Source organism: Pantherophis guttatus, chromosome 4, assembly GCF_059756535.1.
Source record: "Pantherophis guttatus breed Tessera chromosome 4, ASM5975653v1, whole genome shotgun sequence".
NCBI lineage: Eukaryota > Metazoa > Chordata > Lepidosauria > Squamata > Colubridae > Pantherophis > Pantherophis guttatus.
In genome coordinates, this window is record NC_142066.1 from 47,001,971 (window position 1) to 47,026,285 (window position 24,315).

Here is a 24,315-nt window from a genome sequence, read left to right on the forward strand (position 1 = left end):
TTAGGTGCTTCATTGCTTTGAGTTATTTATAAAGTTACTAGCTGATAACCCGGGGTTGCCCAGATATTTATTTATCCCAATCCTGTATTACACAGCAAAAGCCATTGTCCACTGTGGTGAGAATTAGAGACCCAATTGCCCTGGCCAACAGGCTGGGAAAAATTATACAGGGAACAGCCTTTGAGGTGATTATCTGCATTAGCAGGCACCTTCCCGACAACTTGCCCTAGGCTGAGGGCCTAGGGGGCTTATTTTTTGTTTGTTTTTTGTTGGTTTAAGAACCAATCCCCCTTACCAGAGGGAGCCCCCTTGTGGAGTACTGTGAAGCCGTTACCATGTCAACTCCATTGTGATGTACATTAGAAGTCATTTTAAGGCATAACAGGCTGTATTTTAACAGAACTTGAATACAAAATGCACACTATCGCTGTCAAAAGTACTGGATTAGACACTATAGATACAATTCATTCCTTTTCATTTTAGCAGCCCAGGCATTCCAGAGATATGCTGGAACACACATACACACACAGAGAGACACACAGACACATACAACCCATGGAGTGTTAGGGGTGTCTTATCCCCACAGTATTTTTTCCAATGAATAAGTCATCTGTATACCAAGCTTGGTAAAAATTTCTCGAGCGTTCCAGTTATGCTGGAACACACAGACACACACACACCAGGGGTGTCTTACCCCCACAGTATTAGTTTACAGAGGATAAGTCGTCTGTGTAACATATTTGGTTAAAATTGCTTGAGGCATTCCAGAGTTATGCTGGAACACACACACACACACACACACGCATACACACACACACCAGGGGTGTCTTACCCCCACAGTATTTGTTTCCAGAGGGTAAGTCATCTGTGTACCATTGGTTGAAATTGCTCAAGCCATTCCAGAGTTATGCTGGGACACATACCCATATCCACATTCCGAGGGGTATTAGGGGTATGTTACCCCCACACTATTTTTTTCCAAAGAGTAAGTCACCTATGTAGCAAGTTTGGTTAAAATTGCTAGAGGCGTTCCAGAGTTATGCTGGAACACACACACACACACACACACACACACACACACACACACACACACCAGGGGTATCTAACCCCTACAGTATTTGTTTCCAGAGGGTAAGTCATCTGTGTAGCACTTTTGGTTGAAATTGCTCAAGCCGTAAATTGAATGAATGAATGAATGAATGAATGAATGAATGAATGAATGAATGAATGAAAAGAAAAGAGAAAGAAAGAAAAGGAAAGAAAGAAAAAGGAAGGAGAAGGAAGAAAAGAAAGAGAGAGAGAGAAGGGAGAGAGGGAACATTTTGTCAGGGAGGCTAAAAATATCTCCCTCAAATGCATCACAGATTCCTTCTTGCAATTTAATTATATTGGACTACAACAGATGCCTTGAACTGTTAATAATTCAAGATCTCATTCTCATAAACTTGCCTTCATTCAATAAAAATAAGTAAGTTAAAACTAAATAAAGCCAGGTAAAGAAATATATTCACTAAAAGAATCGCCGTTCCTCCAAAGAATCCCAGAAATTTGTAACTAAGTGAAGGTGCTTTGATTTTTGTAGTACAGAATTGCTAATTCCCATTTGAGGTGCCTTCCCACGTTAAATTTTATTTGGTTTTGCCTTAATATTTGTTGGGAGTGGAATTAAATGTACTCATCTAATATACAAGTTTTGCATTGGTCTTTAATAGAACATAAAGTTCAGGAAATAATTCTGAAGAAGGTATTTCAGATTGGATATGTTTTGATAATTAAAGAAAATAATGCTAATTTTTTAATTAAATTAATTTCATTTGCTTGTTAATTAGAGAATGCTAAAATTTTAATTCAGATATTTCTCAGAAGAGATTATCTTGGGGTTTTTTGAGGTGAAATAACACTATCTTAAACCAATTTAAAAATGTTATTTACCGTAACATACACCTTCTTTTAAAGCAGTTGTACTGAGCTAGGCATCCTACATATATATGGGGTTACTGTTACTGCACATTTTTGATAATGGGACTTTTGATCCAACAGAGGATGTCAGGTGGAATTCAGATTTAGAGATCATAAAACCTGTTTATTATTTTCCTTCAAGCTAATTAAAGATATCATAGTAAATGTCTGTTTTGCAATGTAAAAATTAATGGTGCATAAGTGGCTAAATATGAGTTTTTGTTGTGCTTACAATGAGTTTAAGTAAATATAAAGTACACACCAGTTAATATGCATGACAGTAAAACAATATTTTATATGTACTTTCTTAACCAGACTTAACATATTGGGATAATAAATAAACAAACAAACAATAAATAAATAAATAAACTGTTGTCATAATTTTTTTATTTATTTTGAACTTTAACTAGCATTTTTTGCAGTAAAATGGCCACTGATTGTATGCATACTAGTCTTCCCTTGCTTTCAAAATGAATACTGGAACAAAAGATACAACACAAATAAAATTTAGGTATTATATCCAGGATCACTGAAATAATTGAATATTAGGTATTAGATCTAACTTCAGATGATCAACTAAAACTAAACTCACTTACCTAGAATGGAAAATAAACATTTTCAAGATGAATTTATGTTTTATAAAAGGCATTGCTTTTGAAGAAGTTTTCCCACCTATGTGAAAAATTAGGAGAATTCATATATTGCTTGTTTAATTGGTTTTAGTTGATTAAAATTAATAAAAATAATAAATTAAGACCATAGTCTTGTTCAGACTGTAATCTGATGCAAATGAACCTGGCAGTAAGCCCAGAGAGCAAAATAAGACTTGTTTCTTAGTAGATTTGTTTTGTTCCAAATGCTGTTGGCCACCCAGTATAGAAAGTATTCATAATTTGGGGATTTGGAGCTAATGGAAGGAGCACAAGCATAGAATAGCCATCAAGCCAATCTTCATAGAGGTTATCTTTTCTAAGCAGACTAACCTTAATTTACAACAGGACATAGAAGAGATTTTAGAGAATTTTATCACACCCTAGCTTGAAGGCTGTGGGCAGGTTGCAACATAATTAAAAGAAAACATAAACTTCGTAAACAGAACCACTTGAAACACTGCAGTAAAAACTCATAAAAAGCAAATCCCTAATAGTTATATTTTATATGCTTTTCTTGATTATAAACAAACATAACAAGAATAAATTATATAACCCAAATTGAACTTTTGGGTATGGTGGGTAATGTTTTTGAAATAAAGTGATCAACACGAAGAACTTAGCAATGATGATAGCATACTATCATATACATCTCAAATAAATATGTTTTTTTCAAAGAACTGTTATATTGATGAAATAACATCTTAGTAATACCATCTGAGAAAATATGCTGATGTTTTGTTGATGATTTATATTAATGCTTAAAATTTAATGCATTTTCTATTCACTGTGAAAGGTACTTTGATTGCAGTAAATTAGTCATTGGAACATTTTCTGTCCATAGGGGAGACCATAGTCATAAACAAAATTAGAGACTTCAAAATAAAAAAACAAAACAAAAGCATAACTATTAAATCAGAAAAGTAATCCTCAACACAATCAATCGAAGAAAAAAAAGAATCAGACTACCTTCAATCAGAAATACTTCTAGTAATCTGCAGCTGCATCTTCCAGTTTGTGATAGAACAGGCAACTCTTCTAGACTAAAAAAATCATTGCTAATAAGAACATATTAATTCTATGAATTATCTTTCACATGATAATTGAATTTGCAAGGGTCTACTTCAATAATATTCTAGAAATATTAAACTTTTTAAAAATGTTTTTTGCTTAAAATCATACAAAATAATTTGTCCTTAAATGGCAGCTGTCCTTTGGCAGCTTTGCGGGAATGCAGATTGGATTCCTGAGCAGTTCACTTTTTAGTAAAGTTCAATTTTATTCATACTTCTACTCCCTCATTGTTTCAGATAGCTTCTTTAAATTCTGTTGAATGTACAGTATATCTATATCTAGAGCAGTACAAAATATTGTCCAGTTATTCAAAATTGTGCAGTTTTGTGGGCTTGGCAAAAAAAAAAAAAAAAGAATATAGCCATTAATTTTCTATTTTCTCCCATTTGCAGGAGGTCAAACAGAAAGTAGGGAAAATACTGTGAAACAGGTTTTGATTGCTTCAAAATGAATTTCACCATTAAGAGTCATAAGGTAAAGGTAAAGGTTCCCCTCGCACATACATGCTAGTTTTTCCCAACTCAAGGGGGCAGTGCTCATCTCAGTTTCTAAGCTGAAGAACCAGTGCTGTCCGAAGACGTCTCTGTGGTCATGTGGCCGGCTTGACTAAATGCCGAAGGTGCACGGAATGCTGTTACCTTCCCCCAGGGTGGTCCCTATTTTTCTACTTGCATTTTTACATGCTTTTGAACTGCTAGGTTGGCAGAAGCTGGGGCAAATAACTGGAGCTCACCCGGTTATGCGGCACTAGGGATTCGAACCGCCGAACTGCCGACCTTTCTGATTGACAAGCTCAGCATCTTAGCCACTAAGCCACAGTGTCCCCATTAAAAGTCAAAGATGCTTCAAAGCAATTTTTTTTAAAAAATGACCTAATATTCAGAAAAATTTCCAATATCATATTACTCTCCCTTTGTAATTCACCCATCTTTTCCCAATTCTGTATAACTTCCTCTTTTTTTTCTGATTAAATCTGCCAAAAGAGGAAAATACAGTAATTGTACAATATCTTTTCATTGCTAATGCTAGCAGCCCTCCAACTAGTTGTTCAATAACGGTGCAACATTGTAATGCACATTAGTCAGTAACACCAAGAAAGTTTGATTGAGTGGGCAACAAAACAAGACTATCATAAAAGTGGTTTGGAGAAAGAAAAAAAAATCAGAAGAAAAAAAGTATTGAAAGGAAAAATGAAAAGATTAGATGAAGGACTATTTTGGGTGACACCCAAGAGAAGCAATACTATATAATCAGGATAAAATGCTTGTATGGATAAGCTCTGTTCTCTTTCCATTAAATGGATATTTCTCTTAGTGGCATAAAAGATGCTCAAAATCAAATCAGTGAGTTGGCCTTGGTGAGTTGGCAGCAATGAATTGACCGTAGCAAAATGGCTGTGGTGAGTTGGCTGCAGCAAGTTGTCCCATTCCACCCAAACTTCCCAACCAGCATATTGGATGGGGAATTCTGGGAGTTCAAGTTCACGCATCATAAAGCTGCTGAAGCTGGGAAAAGCTGTATTGCACAAAGCTGATCTTTCTATCAGTGATATAAATCTAGGATGATTTCACCCACTTTTCAGGAAGTTAGAATTTGTCATTGTAAGGCTTCTCCAGATGATTGGTTGAAAGGACTCACATATCTAAATTAATCTTTACAGGATAGTCTTATAGTTCAAGTTATACTTATGTATGATAGTGCCATATTTACGTCAAACAGAATACAATATCCTTAGTATTTAATTGATAAAGAATTTATTCTTCTGTATTCTGAATTTTTCCAACAAAGGATGATTATTTTTCAGTTTTCAGTCTCACATTGCAGAAGCCTCCACTTCTCTTACTGCATAATGGTTTCAAACCTATGGTGTTATGTCATATCTCACCCTACATTTCCAGTTATATTAGAGCAATTGCAGAGTGTGACATGTATGACTACTCTCGTTTGATGGTGATGCATTAATAGTGTGGGGTGACCATATATCCTTTTTAGAAGGATTTCCCAGTGTCAGATCAGTTTAAAAACTAATTATAAAAAGGAAAAGAAGAAACTTTAAATTGTGTGTCAACACGATAAGACTTTAGTAGCAGACTAAAAAGATGCACAAGTCACAACGTTAAAGAGATGTCTATTAAATAGCTTCCTAGGTGCATGTACATATGTAAAATAAGAGCATGCAAATTTTAAGCAGATATGAGCTTTAAAAAACCAGAGTAGTCCTGTTATTGGTCTGGTTTCTTCCCAGCTCTAAATTATCTTAGAAGTCCACTGGAGAATGTCAGCTTACACTAATCAAATATTTATAAGGCATTTCTGAAAAGCAAAAGGAAGACTGATTGTTTGCCTTCTTCAGCAAATCAACTCTTTTATATTTTAAGTTTTCTATTTGTCATGATGATAATTTTTAATAGAATCATTACATCAAGTACATTTCCAGAATTTCATGCGGAAAATAAAATAAAAATAAAATAAAATTATTATCAGTTGCTACAGTAGCTTTGGAATATGCACCCATGAATAACTGGAGGAAAGGGGCAATTTCTGAATAAACAAAGAAAATATTGTATTGTAAGTTGACCTGAGTCACTGCTCAGAGTTAGATATTGAAACGGGTAGCATATGAATTTAATAAATAAAAATAAATGGGAAAAGAATAATGCAAATGAGATACTAATCATTAATGCAATCTTGCAATCCCAGTCATGATTAGTAACTAGGGAAAAAACAATCTTCAACAGTTTACTGACAAACTATCAAACTTAATAGTAGTCCCAGTTTCTTCTGCTGTAATTGTATTTTCAGAATAGGATCTTAAAAGGTAAAATAAGAAAGAAAAGTGATAGTTTCTCCTTCCAAGTAAATAAAAGGTAATGTTTCTCATAAACAACATATTCTGGTTCTGTTTAAAATTTGAAGCTGACATAGAGGAATTGATTATTTTTTCTATCCATTTTTAAATTGTTTCTCCTATTAAATTCTATTTCTCCTATTAAATTAAATCTTATGAACTTTTAAAAATTCCTACAAAAATTAATATGTGCACATTTCTCCTGATACATTTATATTCATATGTGCTTTGCTGAGTATACATGCTTTTGTCAATACTGTAATAATTATTTTTACAGATATTCATATTAGAAATAAAATTTGCAGGAATACAAATTTTGAATATTTCTATATTGATTTTAAAATGCAAAAGTGTTAAGATTTACAATAAAAGCAAATCAAATTAGTGTTTCCAATAGCCATGTAATATTAGGACTCTGGAATAAACTATTGAAACATTTTACTTTCCCTTCTGTTGTTGTCTGTATTGTCTCCTTGATTGAGACAAGAAGAAAGGTACAGCATTGATATTTCTGAGCATCAAAAAGGATGTGATTGTTCATTGCTTGCACAAGCAAGTTGTTTGCACAAGGAATAATTCAGGAGGAAGATTAGCCAGTTATGGTAACAACTTCATTTGCTCTAAAAAGGAAGGCGTGGAAGAGTGTTGAATCGGAACAATTTCTCCTCTGATTAGACCTTCCCAACCTGAGGGAAGTCCTAACTACTAATCCCATCATTCTCCATAAAAGTTGTAAACCAATACATCTGGAGGGCACCAAGTTGGGAAAAGCTGATCTGGCATAGATAGAAGTAAGAGATTTCTGAGGTGTGTGCAAATACAGGAAGCATAATTCTCTCACACAGACATACAGTGAGTCAGAGCATGGTATTCTGGAGAAAGGGATAGGCATTCTTTGGGATGTTCCATCAACTCTGATTTTATCTGTCTTCTGGACTATCCAGAGTAATTGGTTGAAACCTGATAGTAAACTTTCTATATGGAACAGTCAGTGTGTGTGTGTGTGTGTGTGTGTGAGAGAGAGAGAGAGAGAGAGAGAGAGAGAGAGAGAGAGATTGCGAGATTGCATTCTTTTTAAGTCCATCTTCTATATTTACATTTGAAACACATTTGAAAGACAAAGATAATTCAGCAATTCAGATCCATATTGGTCCTTCCTCCTCCCTCCCTCCCTCCCTCCCTCCCTCCCGAGAAATACAGGCTGAGTATTTTGTATTCTAGGTATTTGGCAAGCCTTCTCCTTCCTCTGGGCTGAAGTGAGAGTTGTGCAGCTCAACTGTATATAGATGATATAATTACTGTTATCTGTTCTCAGCAGCTGACGATTAGAGGGTCTGTCTCTAAGAGAGGCTTTTAAAGAAGGAAAAGGGAGTAAACTATGTTTAAGTCTTTTCTCCACCCCATACTCCCACTGCAACAACCTCTACCACAGTGCTTGTTTTTTCCCCTTTAAAGATAAATATAAGATAACTACCATGAAAATATATATCTAACTTGATTAGAAGTATCATGGTATGAAGTACCTCTTACGAACCATTGTTCTTTCAAGGGATCTTGGATATTACGGCAGGTGTTCATATCAGAGTTATTTGAAGGAAATTACTAGTTTGGCATTGCTGGCTTTGAACGACTGGAGTGAGAAAACCAGGTAACTTAATCTATGTGAGTGCAGCAAATATTGGGAAAGACGGACATATTTCTCAGTGGACAGCCTACATATTCTTTACAGTATATGTACTCAACAGATTTCAACATTATAGGATATTGATCTTTGGATTTGGAATTTCTTCCATATGTTCTTCGAATGACATATTTAAATTGTATATTTAAAAACTGGCTTTCTTCTTGCTTAATGTCTCTAGTTTTCAGCAGTAATTGTAAACAGCAAGTTCTTTTATAATGTCAGTGGACTTTGTTTAAAGACTTATCTTGTTCACCAATGTATTTGTTTTTTTATGTAAGAGGAAAGTTTTTAAACATTGCATCTATTTGTCTAGCGAGTTAATACTGGAGGAGATTTAAATAAAAAAATTCTTGGCTCAACTGTTATTTATTTCTTTGTACAAATTCTCCAAACATTGCAGATGAAAACCTCAAACTATTATTTAGTAATTGTCAGACAGCATAAGAGGTCTACTTTCAAAGATGCATCAGAACAATGAACATAGGTCAAGCTTTTAAACCCAATAATACAAACCAGTTTTTATTAGAAACCCCTCAAACTCCCAATGTGTTTTGAATTCAGAGCTTTTCCTTAGGAAAATAATTATTAGCTAAAACAATTTGGTCACAAAATTACTCCCATGAACTTGAAATTCATTAGGACAAGGAGTTTCCATCACATTTTAGGCATATTTTTTTCCGTTTTGTCAAAAACACTTGGGTTGGAGCCCAAATCAGAAAGTTGGGGTTGTGCTAACTAAATGAGAGTTAATTTTAATGCATGGGTACTGTGAGTAGTGATGTCTTACTTCTCTTTCTTCCCTCTTTCCTCTTTTATGTTTAGGTGTGTCTGAGAACCTACTCACTACGGGAGTTCTGCAATGCTCACAGCCGTCTGTGGTTCTCTTGGCAACCAGTGCTCAGAGACACCTTGTTCTTCTCCAAGCCACTTGGAGCTGCAGCCGTTGCAGACATATCAACCTCATACCAGCCCAGAAAGTGGGGGAGATTTCCAATCCCCTCTGCAACACACAGAACTCCAGCACTTGCCTCTGACTGCACCTAACACGGAATACTCGGGTAACAGTGGCTACGATCTGCATGGGTCTTCAAGGGTAGATCTGGACAGCGAAAGCCAGCTGCCACCTGGGTCATATTCTAAGCTTTTACAAGCAACACCGGATATGTCTCAGCATTATGAACCTTGGTTTAGACCTACACATTCAGGCAATGCCACTGATGACAATAATGTCAATCCATGGTGGGATCTCCATGCTGGATCTAGCTGGATGGATCTTCAAAGTGGTCTCCAACCACCAGGCCACACAAGTGGGCTTCAGCCAGCATTGGGTGGCTATGGTTCTGCAGAACATCAACTCTGTGGTCCACCTCATCATCTGCTGCCTTCAGCATCACACCTCATGAACCAAGAAGTTATTAAATCCCTGGATTCGACTCAAGAGCCCCACCCAATGGAGCAAGCAGGGGATAGTAGTGTAAGGCCAAAAAGCTCAAGGCGTTCAGTGACCCGGAGCTCTGGCCAAGCTGCTTGTCGATGTCCTAACTGTCAAGAAGCTGAAAGGGTGGGCCAGTGCCCTGACAATTCCAAAAAGAAGCATCTCCACAACTGTCATATTCCTGGTTGTGGCAAGGCATATGCCAAGACATCTCATTTGAAGGCTCACTTGAGATGGCATAGTGGTGACCGTCCCTTTGTCTGCAATTGGTTGTTCTGTGGAAAGCGCTTCACCCGCTCTGATGAATTGCAGAGGCACCTTCAGACCCATACAGGAACCAAAAAATTCACCTGCCCTGTTTGCAACCGAGTCTTCATGAGAAGTGACCATCTAAGCAAGCATATGAAGACACACGATGGTGCCAAGGAAGAAGCAGAAGGAGAAGCTAAAACTGGAACAGAGCTTCCTGCTAAAATCAAACGGGAACCTGAGGGAAGCACTTCAAGTGCTACTTCTCAGTCTAATTGAGCCTTTTTCTTTTCATCTTTTCCCAAGGATGTCCAGCCCTTCCCATCTCTCTATAATGGTCAATCCTGGGTCTGTAACTTCTTACTCATGGTTATAGGATCAATCCATCCTCTGGCATGAACATCAGTCTGTCCTTAAATGCAATGTTATTTATTTTGTTAGGAGGAAAGGGCAATATTGTTGGGACAATTTGGAAAGTCCAGGCCTTTAGCAGCTTTGGGGTGGGACTTCATATTGTACTTTCGTTTAGGGAATATAGGAAGATACTGTTATAAGAATGGTTAAGGAGATGGGTTGGTTCAGTGGCATCTTGAGACAGTTACAAATGGAGGGATGTAGTCTTTGCCTCCTTCCATTTGAATGTTAGGTTTCATATTTTTGCTATATACAAAAATCACAGAAACATACAAAGGATTATAGTGGAACCTCATTTTTTAGTTTAAGCTCTTAGAGATTTTGGGGTTTGGATATTAACCATCCCACGTTTGGTTCCAGTTTAGTAGGTAACATGGAAAATCCAGTTTAATGCAAAATGCCAACCACACTTCAGTTTCCATGGGAGATTTTTTGGGAGGATCATGAGTAGAATTCTTGGCTTGGATTTCAGACAGCTACCTCACTCTATTCCCAAAGCAGAGATCTTAGACCATATCCTTAATTATGGATACAGGTGGCTCTAAAAGTAGTTTAGCTTTTTTTTATGGCAGTTGGTGGCACTTGTAGATTACTATAATATGGAATAACATAATTCAAGTTTTAAAGTTTCCTGAAGTCCCAACTGAAACATAAATTTCTATATACCTTTGGTGCTAGTGTTTTGCTTAGATTATCTATTAAAAATAGGTTTTCTAAAATTGTTTATATTTTCAACCAAACACAAAGCAACTGGTCTCTCCAGGAGGTATGACCATTTCCTTTTCTTAGGAGAAAAAAAAATAAGAAGATAGAGAAAATTGAAGGAACTGGGAAAATTTTTTTCCTGCCGCTGAAAAAAGACAACTGAATATTTTTAGGTGTAGGGCAGGATGGAAATACCATATTTTCTCATAATTAGTATGCTGTTCTGTTAATATCTAGAACACTTTCTTATTGTTGGATGTTTCTTTAATTCTACAGAAATGAGAGGATTTCCTTAGTACAAGGGAGAAAATCCGTTTTGTGTTGATTGAGTAGAAATGGCTAGTACTTTTTCTGTACACACACTTTAAAAAATGTATGTTCTCTCAGTCCTCCAAACCTTTTTCCCTACTTCACTATGCCCTTAAAGTTTCATTGCAAGGGATGTATGTACTAAAGTTGTAGGACTTAGTTTCTGATTGCCCCAGGGCAAATTCAGCAATTAAGGATGTGTTTTGTTTTGTTTTTTGTATTCTTACCACAGCAGATGGCAAACTAGTTCAAGCACATGATTGGTAAATTGAGGTTATCTTTCACTTATGTTAATACCAGTCTTGATTTCCAGCTGTGTAAAAAGTGATTTAACTTTTGCTCACAGTACTGACTCACAAATTTAACCAGGTTCTACATTAAATCAGATTTGATTTAAGATCTGATCCTAGAACAATTTTTGTTTCAGATGTGACCTGTCTGTCAGACATCATGTGCAATTGTTTGCAAATTGCAATTACAGTACATGTTGTGCAAGGAAAATAATATAAGCATTTAAAAAAATCTTATTTGTACTTGTTTTTTTAATTTGGATAGAAATATGCAGATTTCTGCTCAGAAACTGAATGTGGAAGGGCTGCACCATACTGTATACTCTGGATTGCTAGTAATTCTTTTTGAGCCAGGTAAGTGTTTGAGGTATATTTTCACGAATGAAGGCAAATATACATGTCCCAGGATAATGTTGCAGGATTCAATCTGGGTCGGTCACTGGCACCAGAGGTTTAGTCTTCCAAGTTTTCAGACTTTATGCTGGAGCCCATCCTCAGAGAACTTCTCTCTCACCATGTGTGCTTTGGGCTATTCTATGCATAGTATTTATGTGATGCCAGATTGTGTGTAGCTTTTTAGTTGTTGATTGGGGTGTTGATGGCCGGATTGGCTGTTGTTTACTTGTATTGCTAAATCCTTAGCTCCTGAATACCTGATAAGTTGGTAGTAAATAAACACTTCTGTAGACTGACAAGGGGATGTTTTTTCCAGGCTTCAGTCATTTCCCTGACTATTTTTGTATTTGCTTGGCCAACAGTCTTAGTAGCTGTGAAATTGAATGTACGCCCTTGTTCATTGCAATGTAAGGCTACCAATGAGTTGGGGTTTCCTCGTCTGACTGCTTCCTTGTGTTCTTGCAATCTGGTGGTTAGCTTTCTCCCTGTCTGTCCTATATAGTCATGGAGGCATTGTATGAATTGCCTCTGTGACTATGATTGCCCTTGTGACCTGCATGGATTGCTTCTAGATGAGGAGGAAGCTAAGCATCAGATTGCAAGAACACAAGGGAACTATAAGACGAGGAGAGCCAAACTCATTGGTAGCCTTACAATGCAATGAACCAGGACATAATTCAATTTCACAGCTACAAAGTTTGTTGGCTAAGCAGGTCCAAAGGTAGCCAGGGAAATGGTTGAGCCTGGAAAACAGGCCTCTGTTGTCAACAGGAGTGCTGATTTACCACCATCTTATCAAGTACTTAGGAGCCAAGGACTTGGCAGCACAAGTACATAATAGCCAATGACTTAATAACTGGTCATCAACACCTCAATCGACAATTTAAAAAAAACACACACACAACCAGGCATCACATAAATAGCCCAAAGCACACATTCTGGTGGGAGAGAAGAGGGGCTCCAGCACTAGTCCAAAAGCTCAGAAAATTAAAACTCTGGTCCCAGTGACCAGAGGTATATTTTGCACAAAAAACAGTAATGTCCTTATGCCCATCTCTTAATCTCTCAGCAGACTACTTGAGTTTACCATAAAAAGTAACACTGGTTGATGTTTAAAATATTTTTTAAGATCAAAATTTGGTAGTTTACTTTGAACACAATTGTCTTCACTAAAACAATTGCATTAACTGTCCACAAAAAGCAAAACATTTACCCCAAAGTTTTGTAATTTCTCTTTCTAAAACTTAACCAGTTCAATACTGTTCCAACTGATATTATAATCCTCTGCTAATTATATTCTATATGATAGTGAAATTTTATAGGCAAATCAGATTTAGGATAATTTACTCAAGAATCTCCTTCAACCCACCCCCAATTTGTTTCGGTTCTTCAAAGCAACTTCCTACACCCCACAATCTTAGCATTTTCCTTCCTCATTAATGACCCCACCTGGGAAGTTCAACCACACCGCCTGTTACCTAGTGGGGATTTAACTCATGCACTTTCTGGCTGATGGCAATGTTCTTGGCTGTTCCTGCCCTTCCTTCCTGCACAGTATGCTGTGCACTTCATACTATTGGCAGAAGGGACGACTTTTAAGGAAAGAGCAAAATCACGTGGGATCTCATGCAGCCTCATAACATGAAGGTGTCCAGACATGTCCAGGCCAGAAAACAAGGGAGGAAGGCAATATCTAACAACAATTGCTTGGGAAATGCTCATTAAAAATTTAACTCCGCCCAAAGGAAGAATCCTTCTATTTTTTTTCTAAGGGGGGGAAATATTGGCTCTTTTAATGTGTTCTATCAGTCCTCCCAGCATTAGCAGCAAAGTTTCTGGCTGCAGTTATAACATTTACAAGCAGTTGCAGTTCTAACATTTACAAGTTTAGATCCATTACACACTAGCTAGAGATGAGCAGGTTAGTGATCCTTAAAGAAGATTCTTTGCATGGGGTTAGACAACTTTCTTCCTATTAACCAAGGCAACTAGTGACAACCGATTTCACCAACAGAGTATGTTTGCAGAGAGGGTAGTGGGAGGAAGAGAGTAAATAAAGTGATTAATTTGAATACTGAATTTCAGTTTAACGACACTTCAAAAATTAATATCAGATGAAATGCTGTAAACTCAAGCAATGCATTAGCTATTAAACTTTTATGAGGAAATTTTTCCTAATTTTATATGCCTATGTGTGGAAGTTCTATAACAAGGAAATGACATTATGCATGAGTTGAAAGGCTCCATAATTTTCCTCCTTGCTTGTGACAGAATTCAGATATTGGAAATCAATGAATTTATACTCCTCTGTTACTCAAAATGCATGAAATTAAGCTAGAGATCCTCTGAGATGAGAGGGACAACATGCCCTCCTTATTATTGCCTTTCTCTTTCTCAGACGGATTACTTCCAGGACAATATCCCACAACAAAGATCTTATAAACCTAAACTTTGCTGATAGTTTTTTTCTGAAAGAATTTCTAGTGAAAAGCATTTCTGAAGGAAACATATAGCGACACTCACACTAGAGTGACCATCTAAGGTGCTTGTGTGCTTATTCAAATTATGGCATAATCTGTGAATTGTAGACAATCCTCATGTGCCACTTAACATTTGAAAATACCTCTTCCTTCTCTTCCTGTTGGACACAAACTTGGTTAGAAAAAAAAATCCTCACCTGCTGTGTATATAGAAAAAACAAGTCCAGACTCTCCACTTCAAAATACATTATTGCTTGTCTGGCTCCAGAAATAAATTGCCTCTGTCTTTATAGATTCCTATCCTGTATTCAAAGGATTATTCCTGTTCAAATCTGGTTAAACAAAAATAACAGCAGAAAAGATTTATCTGCCCTTCATCTAAGCATATCGACTAACAAATTGGTCCCTTGGTCAAAGGCTTCTTCATTATGGCAAAATAACATGATTGTTTTTATTTTAAATTTTGAATATACACATGCAACATAGCATATCTGTGAGAAAGGCCTAATAATGCAAAAAAAAGTGTCTCTTGCCTCATTTTTTGTTTCTAAGTGGCTAGAAAATGATGTTTCGTTTTCTGGAAAAGACAGACACTTATGTACTAAAGATTAGTAGGCCTACATGTCTCTTAGGATATGCAGGGTTGTGTGTCTGCAGGAGAAACTTCATTCCTGTGTGGAAATTCCACAAGCAATGGCTGAATCTGCCGGGTGCATTTTGTGCAACTTGCTGTCCATTGAGTGCCTGCCAAATGCCTAAGACACCTGCTCCTTTCCCACACCCACTTCTCTCTCGCCTGCCACTCTCTTTGCCCCAGGGAGAGCTGATGTAGGCGAGGGGGAGGTGGGAAGAGTTCCCAAAAGCCAGAGAAGCAGGCCCAGCAAGGATTCCAATGAGATGGCCCAATTGTGTGGGGCAAAAAAGGGTGTGTTGCAGCACCTGTCTCCTGTACAAATCGGGCCTTACATTTTAATTTAACTTTTATGTTAAAAATAAAGCTGCATGAGCAAGCTCGATATGAGGTACTTCAGCTACTGTCTTGTAAGGATGGTTTGAGAGTATTATATTCATTTGATATTGAGACTTCTTCCCTAATTTAAGGGATTTTATCTGAATTTCTTGTCCCCTCCACTTTCAGAAGATGAGACACATTGCTTCTTGCAAGAATGTGACAATTACAAACCAAAAGATTGCTTTTTTGTTTTCTTAGTCCTTCCCACCTAAAAGCTCTATTTTAATACAAAATAGGGTGCATTATGTAGTAAATGTTATTGCTATTATAAACCCACTCCATCCAAGTCCAAACATCACTAAACATTTGAGTAAATAACAATACTTCAAATGCTAGCTGTATGTCTGCAAAGAAATTAAAAGGGGGGATGAAGGAAGAAAGTAAATACAAAATAATCACAGAATACCAAAATTTTCAAAACCTTGCTTCTGCTCTGAGTGGAAGTTAAAGCCTTTGAGTTGGTGCTGACAAGATCTGCTGTTTACTCCAAACTTTATTTTTTTTCATAAAGGTACATTTTTAGTCCTTGGCATTGTAACATGTAATACTTAGTCATTGTTCTAACCATACCAGAATTATCCTAAATGGCTTTTTTATTTAAAATAATCCCATCTACAATTTCTGGGCTGTAGTACAACTCATTGAAGGACACGTATCTGGGTTCTGTGTTGAAGGAGAGGGTTTTGCAACTTCAGTTACCACAATTAGTAGTTCTAGAATAATAGTGAAAATGTGTGATAAAATAAGATTTGGATCTTATTTTAGGTGTGGCTTTATCGTGTGGCATATCATATATGGACTAGCAATATATATTAATACATTAATATTTCACCTAGATTAGTAAAACATAGTAAAATATAAATTTTAAAAAGATCTATGTTCAAACACCAATATCTAGGCCCTCTAAGCACTGAAGCACAGAATCGTTTACATTAACAAGTGTGGATTTTAAATGCTAACAGGATTTCTTTTTCCTTCAAAATCCAAAGTCTCCAAATTCAGAAGAACTCATTATTACAGTAGCAATAGTTTCCTTTATGACTTTCTCCAGTCCAGTTTTTATGTACATAAATATTTGACAGGGGCCAAATATGGAGCAATAAGTGGAGGAGTCAATAAAAATGCTGTATATAATAGATGATGAATGTTTTCTTTTAAATTATAATTAGAGGAAATACTATTAATGAGATCTGGAAATTATCTTTTAAAAAGTATCGAACTCTAGGATATTCAATTCTAGAACAATATCTGACAACTATAATATCCTGCTTGACATATTTTATCCCAAGGTTTTATGTATGCTTTGATCTAATGGAGTAAAGCTCTGTAAAAAAAAATGTACCTGTAATTCTCCTTGGCACAAATAGATAATGAATGCGTCTTACAACTGAATGGAATCTCCAAGATACACAACCAAGTAACTGCAATCCTTTCAGCTGAGCTCAAAAACATTACCTGTAAAAATTACCTTGATCTAGTTTTTGGGCTGTAATATACACAGAGCCAGTTTTACACATATTTTTGAAATCCCTTCCAAGGAAGGGATGAACTGTAGCTTAAAACATGGAAAGAACTAGCAGATGAAATCCGGAAAAAAGAAAAATGGAAAAAAGGGGGGAAAAAAATTAACTCATTCCAGTGCAGTAAAAGTCTATTCATAAAATATTACAGATTCTCCTGGTTTGGCTCTTTTTATCCCATTTCTTGCTTGTTAGATCTGAGCGATATTTTATGGATCTAATTTTCCAAGACTTGCCTTATCATTTATTGTTAAAAACAATGAAAGGAAAAGGTGAATGAACAAACAGCAGCAGGGATTATTGGCAGTTAAAATATGGCACCTGAAATACAGGTAGTCCTCAATTTACAATTAATTGCCTAGGAGCCATTTGAAGTTACAACAATTCCCCCAATAGTTATGACTTATTTCCAAAGGATGCCTCCCCCTGAGGTCATGTGACCATATTTTGGTGCTCAGCAAGTGAACTGCATTTACAGTCTTTGGCAACTTCCTGCTGTCAGACAATCATGATTTAAGCCTTTTCTTCTGGAAATCAGCATTTTCTTCGTTTCTGACAAAACCATGGCCCATAGAGAACAACAGATTCACTTCACCACCACCACATTTGCTTAACAAGCACCATAAAGATTGTAAAATCAGGTCAGTCACATGATGATTTGCTTTACAACCATCCCAACTTAACTGTAATTATGAGGGTTAAATATGATCATAAGTTGAGGACTATCTGTATAGCTCAGAAATGCCAAACCTGAATTCCATGCAGCTGTAAGAGCCTTGGATGCTTTTCCTCATGGTCGTTTCAGAAGCTGTTCCTGAATTATAATGTTTAATGTGGTGTAGAGGAAAAACATTGAATGCATGGAGAATAACTGTGTTAAATGCATTTCATTACATTTTGAACAACGTGACAAAGACTCAGCAGCACTGAACCCAAAAGAAGAAGTGTATTCCTGCTTTATAGTTTATTCATTTACAGGACAGAATAGAGGCTTTTGATATTTTTCCTCTGCCTTCAGTGAATTCTTCCCAAGTTGCTGAAAAGAACAGGGATCAGGTGAGAGGTATTGCGTATTTTCCAAAAGTAATTTCTGTTTGGAATACTTCCAGGCAGTAAAATATAGGCAGAGGAGCCTTACTTATCTCTCTGGGGAAGTGTTCAATAGAGTTAACATAGACCAAACTAGTAATCACAGCTTCTTCAAGCCTTATTGAAGCCAAGAGGAAATTCTTTTGTCTCCTGCCAAATAGTGTTGTTGTTTGCCAGTGCTCTTACTGAAAAAAGACTGAAGTAGATCTCGATGCAGGAGTTTTTCTCAAGCTTTCTTGCAAGGTGGTGTCATATCCAAACACTTCTGAATGAAACAGTAACATCTACACTGTATAAAGAAGGTTAGGAATTGCTTTAAAAGTAGTCTCTTTGGAACGAAGTTCTCGTCTGGAGACTTCATAAACTGTCTGTTTAGTTTTCTTGATTACAGTGTTTTGCCCCCTTTTTCATTATCCACTATCTATTTCAGTTTTATTTTATGGAAGACTCTTAGGTGTCAACCAGCAGCAATGAAAATGGAGACTGGAAACAACACCAGAAGGATGTAGAGCAAACAGTGGACATCCTTGTGGTGGAGGTGGCTGCTAGATTGATGGCAGACTCCCCCTCCTCCCCCTTGCTCTCTGCTCTCCACCATCCATCTTTTTAGTTATCATATTTTATGTATTTATTCTCATTTGTGTTTCTGTCTCATTGTTTACTTCATTGTTCTATCATTCTGTTTATGTGCCTTTTCATTTTTCCTCCTTTTTATTACTGTAAACTGCCTAAAGTAGTCCCACTCTAGGCGGCTGATCCGATTTTGTTTATTTAACAAATATTTAAAAGCATCCCCCCACCCTTCCTTACGCAGATCCTATGTGCAGAGCCTGACTTGAAAGCATAGAATAAGAAAATTTTACAAATAAGGATTGATTACAAAACATCTGAAGTCAGTGAAAATAAAGGGAATAAAGGTTCTTGCTAATTAGGTCTGAGAATAGAGTAAACTCTGGTGTGCAAATAGTTTTCTTTTCAAAAAAATTTGCTATCGGATACTTATAGCTTTTTTCCCACAAGCAATCCTTTAGCTCACTTATTACAACTATTAATATTTTCTTCTAAAATGTCATGACTTGAAAATACTGAAATGTAAGTTGAATAAAGTGCATGTTTTAATGTTTAAATCTCCTCCTGTGTTTCTAAATATTTTGTGTTTTTCTTTTTTTTTCTGACATTTTACATCATGGTCTTTCTCACTATAGATGGTCACCTTCCCCCAAATTAACGAATTGCAAAGTGAAGTCTTGCCAAAATCCCATGATAATATGTAGAAAAGGGGGCATAGGAATAGACATGTGTAAGGGAAAGGAAAAAGACTACTTAGTGGCCTCAACAGATGTCCCCAAATTTATCCTCAGAGTTGAAATTCCATAAATATAAATAAGATCATCTTTGGACTCTTTTCCTAATTGTATCTACACACCCACCAGAGAGGGAGGCCAGGTAGTGTGTGTATGTTGGATTTGTATTTGGGATTTTATTCTTGTAAGCCACCCAGGGTTATCACAAGTGAGTTAAATTTAACAAACAAATAATAAAATAATGTTTTAGATGTATGTATTAATAGAGCAAGAAAGGTAAAAGTGGGGCCCTTGAAATTGCCTCCTATGGTGGCTGCATCATTTGTTCCATGAGGGTTACCATTAAAAGCATAGTAAAAGATGTTAAGACGCATGAATTTTGTGTTTTGACCATTCATTTCATTTAGAATGGAACTGATAAAAACAAGGCGTTTCCCTGTTAATGTTTCAGGCCATATAAACACTTTTGGATTGGATGCACCTTACCAAGTTCTTCCAAAGAGAGATGCAGTAACCCCATTAAATGAAATTAATTCCCATCTTATAATTGACATCAGATGCGGTGGCTTCCTTTGTGTTTGGATGCTGTGGCTACAGCTATAAAATTTGTTGCAAAGGAGTGTTGTTACAGAAGAATGTTGGACCATCTAGGCTATCATTGGAGGGGATACCTGGCATGCCTTACCTTACAATTGCTAATATCCAAGTGATAGAAAATCAGTAATGGGCAAGGGAATCACAATTACAAGGGGATCAAGTGTTTATCCATTTGGTATCTTGATGAACACACCAAATCCTTATTCTGAGATAGAGTCAGGGCTTGAGCAAAAAACCAAAAGGTGAAGCCAGAAATACTTGTCCACCTGCATGTCTGGCCAGAAAGCACAAGCTCCAATTCCCTATCAGGTCACCATGAGCACTGTAGGTTCAAGTGAAGACACCAGTTCTAGTTGTAGCATCATTGTTTTAACAACTGTACTTGGAACAGTTAAGATTTGCTTCGTTTTCACAATACTGCTCGAAATCTAGGGGCAGAAAAACAGTTTGTTTGGAAGAACTATGTGTCTCATTTGCAAACTACCTGGATTTGCAAACACAGATGACCTTCCATTTTTATTTTATGAAAAAATATCTAATTATTAAAAGAAAGGAGGGATATCTTATATCTTCTGACTTTAATGGTTGGGTCCCCTGGTCTGTTAAATTCCTGTCAATCCTCAGGGTAGTTGACTTTGAGCTAGTCATTCTCTCACCAACATATTTTGCAAGGAAAGAGCAATATGTATGTCTCTGAGCCTTGTACAAAATGTGGGATAAAAATCTAATAAATGAGTAAACAATAAACAACAAAGCATTCAATTAGTAACTTCAGAACAGCTCACTATTTGGCACATAGTTTTAGTCCTGTTTTGTATTTGTTGTTATACTGAAAATCACTGAATGCTCTAAAGCTGAATATTGGAAAAGATGTTCCTTCTGAATTAATCTCAAGAATTCTGGGGTTACTTAGAAACTTAACTTAGGGTTACTTATTAACTTAGAAATCAAAATCATATTGTTATTATTTTGGCATTGAGGGGGAAATCAATGACTCTAGTTCTTGCTTCCCCCCCCCATTGTTTAACATCCAAATCTATCCATCTTTAAGTATTTCATAGAAAATTGAAAAATAAATAGGATTAGGGTTAAGATTTGAACCCTATGTGAAATTCTGTGAAAAAAGCAGGATGATGGTACTGAACAAAGAGAAGCTTTAATTTAGCATGACAGAAGAATTTGAAAAAAACATTTCAGGTTTTTCAATGTGTGGGAAGGGAGATAAAGGAAATTGCTAACTTAGACATACAGTATATTGTATACATACATACAATCTTAACATATCATGTAATTAATTTGAAAAATGGCAATTGGTTTTACCTAGACTCAGAGTAAGACTATATATTCTTGCCATTCGAAATGGTATAAAAATGATGGAAGAGTTGGGGAATTTCCCCATTGCAATTTATGGGTGAAAAGGGCTAAACTGAACGAAGACTACTACACTTCCCCCCCTCCACCAAATAATACACACACAAAGTTTAAAGTACAATACATTAGATTTATCACTTTCAAGTCAAATCACAGAATTACAGTCTCAAATCCATGCAAGGTTCTAAATATAGGATTTGATTATAATATGCAAATACTGGGAAGGCTTTGTTAAATATTTTTTTCCTCCAATATTTCCCACCAAGCTTTGGAAGACTACCCAAAGCAAAGAGATCATTCTCTTGATTGAGCTGGTTGATTTTGATGGTGACTTCATCTCATGCAGTAAAAGGTGTATTATCCAGGCTTAATGGAGAAAACTATTTATTGAGAGTGACTGAAAATACACATCATGCAGTTCTGCTTTAAAACTTGTCTAGTTGGGTGGTAATGTGTAATGTGTGAATAAGCATTTAAAAAGTGGGGAAGAGACCCATAGGTAGGAACCAAAACTAAACACATTGTTTTCCAAGTTTAAACTAAAAAAAGTACATCTGGAAAGGATGGAGAGGAGAACATCCTATGAGTGAAATCATTTTCTAAGCTGTGAAGAAGCTCTCCAAGGTAACGTAGAGTCTTTTCATACTGTGATTTCACCACCTTCTTCAGGTTTCAAAGCAGTCTTGAAATCCAGTTCAATCTTTTTTTCTTCTTCTGCTGATCTCAAAATTCCCAAGATCATGCAGGGACCTCCATGAGTCATTTGGTATTCCCTCCAGCAGACCAATAGGAGAATTGGTCAACATTCAGTCAAACCCCATGTCTGGAGTCACTGTAACTTCTACAAATATAAAAATCCTGTCATCTGTATTCCATTAAAAAATGAATGCATGCTTCCTTTTCCCTATACACATTAGGAATGTATCTATTGCAAGTCTTTCCAAAAGTGCTTTTTCAAAAGGCAGCTGGACTTTCTTTGTTTTTCCTTGAAGACATTTAGCTTCTCATCCAAGAAGCTTTTTCAGTTTTGACTGAATGGATGACTGAGAATATCCAAAGACATTTACCTATTTGAGCATTTCTCTGTTTTATAGAAAATCTGAGTGATTGCTAATAAAAGGAGAGTTGCCAAGCCATCTTTTCCTTTTAATTTTCAACACTCTGTATAAACTGTGATATTAAAAGAGTAAAATGTACGCATCTTTGCAGCCAGGCCCTTTTGTCAGTAGCTATAACAATAGTTACATATGGTGGCAGAGAGGGGGGAGGTATATTTTATTAAAAAGTCAATATGCAATTACCAGGACTTAAATTCTCTGCAGAGAGAGTAGAGTACATTAGATAGGTGTCCAGAGATGGGTGAGACAAGTGTTCCTACCAGTGGAAGGACACTGACAACAAATTCGGCAGAGCTGCAACATTGCAAAGACAAGAATAGCTTCCTGAGAGCATCACTGTGTCCACAAGTGATGTATGCCAAGGCGCTGCAATGCCAATTCCATCCCTTAGTCTAATAGGTTGTGAGAATAATCTTGAAGAACAAGAGGAACACAAGCAGGACAATGATCAGATAAACTACACATGTCCAAAGCAGAAATGTAATCTGAAAAAAACATCTCAGATATGGTCCTCCCTAGTTCGCTTATAGATAAAGGTAGGGAGTGGGGAGGAGTTTTCAGACTTATAAGATTCTGTTACTGTAACCCTGTAATAAAAATAGTTTTAATATTCATAATTTTGGTTTCCTAAGTTTGATCTACCTCAAAAGGCCAGGACTTAAATACGTACAAGCAACATTGTGATTGAAAGTATAAAAATGAAAAGCTTGTTTTCCAACATTACATGTTTCGTCATCTGGGCATCTTTGTGGTTAAGAAAGGACGCCTATGCTTCAGTGACAAAGGAAAAGTTACTTTGCATGTCCTTAAAAACATAGTTTTCTTTTAACAATACTTCTGATATTTTAAACATAGAGTAAATATTGTATATAAACTGGCTAATATGACATTTAAAAGTCACCAAATAATTACATAAATATATACATGAGGGTGGGTGGGTATATGTGTACAATCCTCAAAAAATATTTAAAAATAAATACACATTCATCCATGAAGTCCCATAGACATAATATCAATTCTAAGCCAAACAATTCTTTTTAGCCACAATTATATTTTTTACATAACTTCACATTGCTAAAAGATATTCAGCTGTCATGATGTATCAATATCTACAAAGATCAGAACAGTGCAAGCAAAGGTTTCCCTTGACAGTTTATGTAAGCAAAATTGGACTCTAAAGAAATAGGATAGAAAGAGTACAGGTAGTCTTCGACTTACGACTATAAATGATCCCAAAATTTATTGTTAATGAAAACATTTGTTAAGTGCGTTTTGCCTCATTTTATGACCTTTCTTGCCACAGTTGTTAAGTGAATCACTGTGATTGATAAGTTAGTAGCACAGTTGTTAAGTGAATCAGTCTTCCTCATTGACTTCGCTTGTCAAAAGGTTGCAAAATGGGATCACATGACCTTGGGACACCATAACCATCATAAATATGAATCTGTTGCAAGCATCTGAATTTTGATCACATGATCATGGGGATGCTACAAAGATGGTAACTGTGAAAAACGGTCACAAGTCTCTTTTTTCAGTGCCATTGTAACTTTGAACAATCACTAAATGAACTATTGTAACTCAAGGACTATCTGTATTCATGCAGTTAAATTTTGGAGAAGATTCCTGAGAATACCATAGATAGCCAAGCAATCAAAGAAATGGATTATTAAACAAATCAACCCAGAATTCTCACATGTGCCACAAATGATAGATCCAATTAACCTAATTCATATACATTATGTGAAGAATTGAGTCCAGGAGATGATTTTAATGCTGAGAAAGGTGGAAGGAAAAAATAGAAGAGGATGACC

At 36.3% G+C, this 24,315-nt stretch overlaps 2 protein-coding genes across 3 annotated transcripts in view; both read left to right on the forward strand.

The window, feature by feature from the left end:
• The window catches only part of SP6 (Sp6 transcription factor), a 32,405-nt gene extending 13,160 nt beyond the window's left edge, over nt 1–19,245 (forward strand). Inside the window, exons 2-4 of one of the 2 annotated variants that reach the window (XR_015733798.1) lie at nt 9,038–10,247; nt 11,883–11,971; nt 18,545–19,245. Coding sequence is in view for 1 of the 2 variants with exons in the window: in XM_087892079.1 (XP_087748205.1) it covers nt 9,075–10,178 (1,104 nt within the window). In the remaining variant the exon portion in view is untranslated. Of the gene's footprint in view, nt 1–9,037; nt 11,725–11,882; nt 11,972–18,544 lie in introns of those variants that run through there. The other variant, XM_087892079.1, reaches the window with a different exon arrangement.
• The window catches only part of SCRN2 (secernin 2), a 72,866-nt gene that overhangs the window by 13,160 nt on the left and 35,391 nt on the right, over nt 1–24,315 (forward strand). The window lies entirely within an intron of this gene.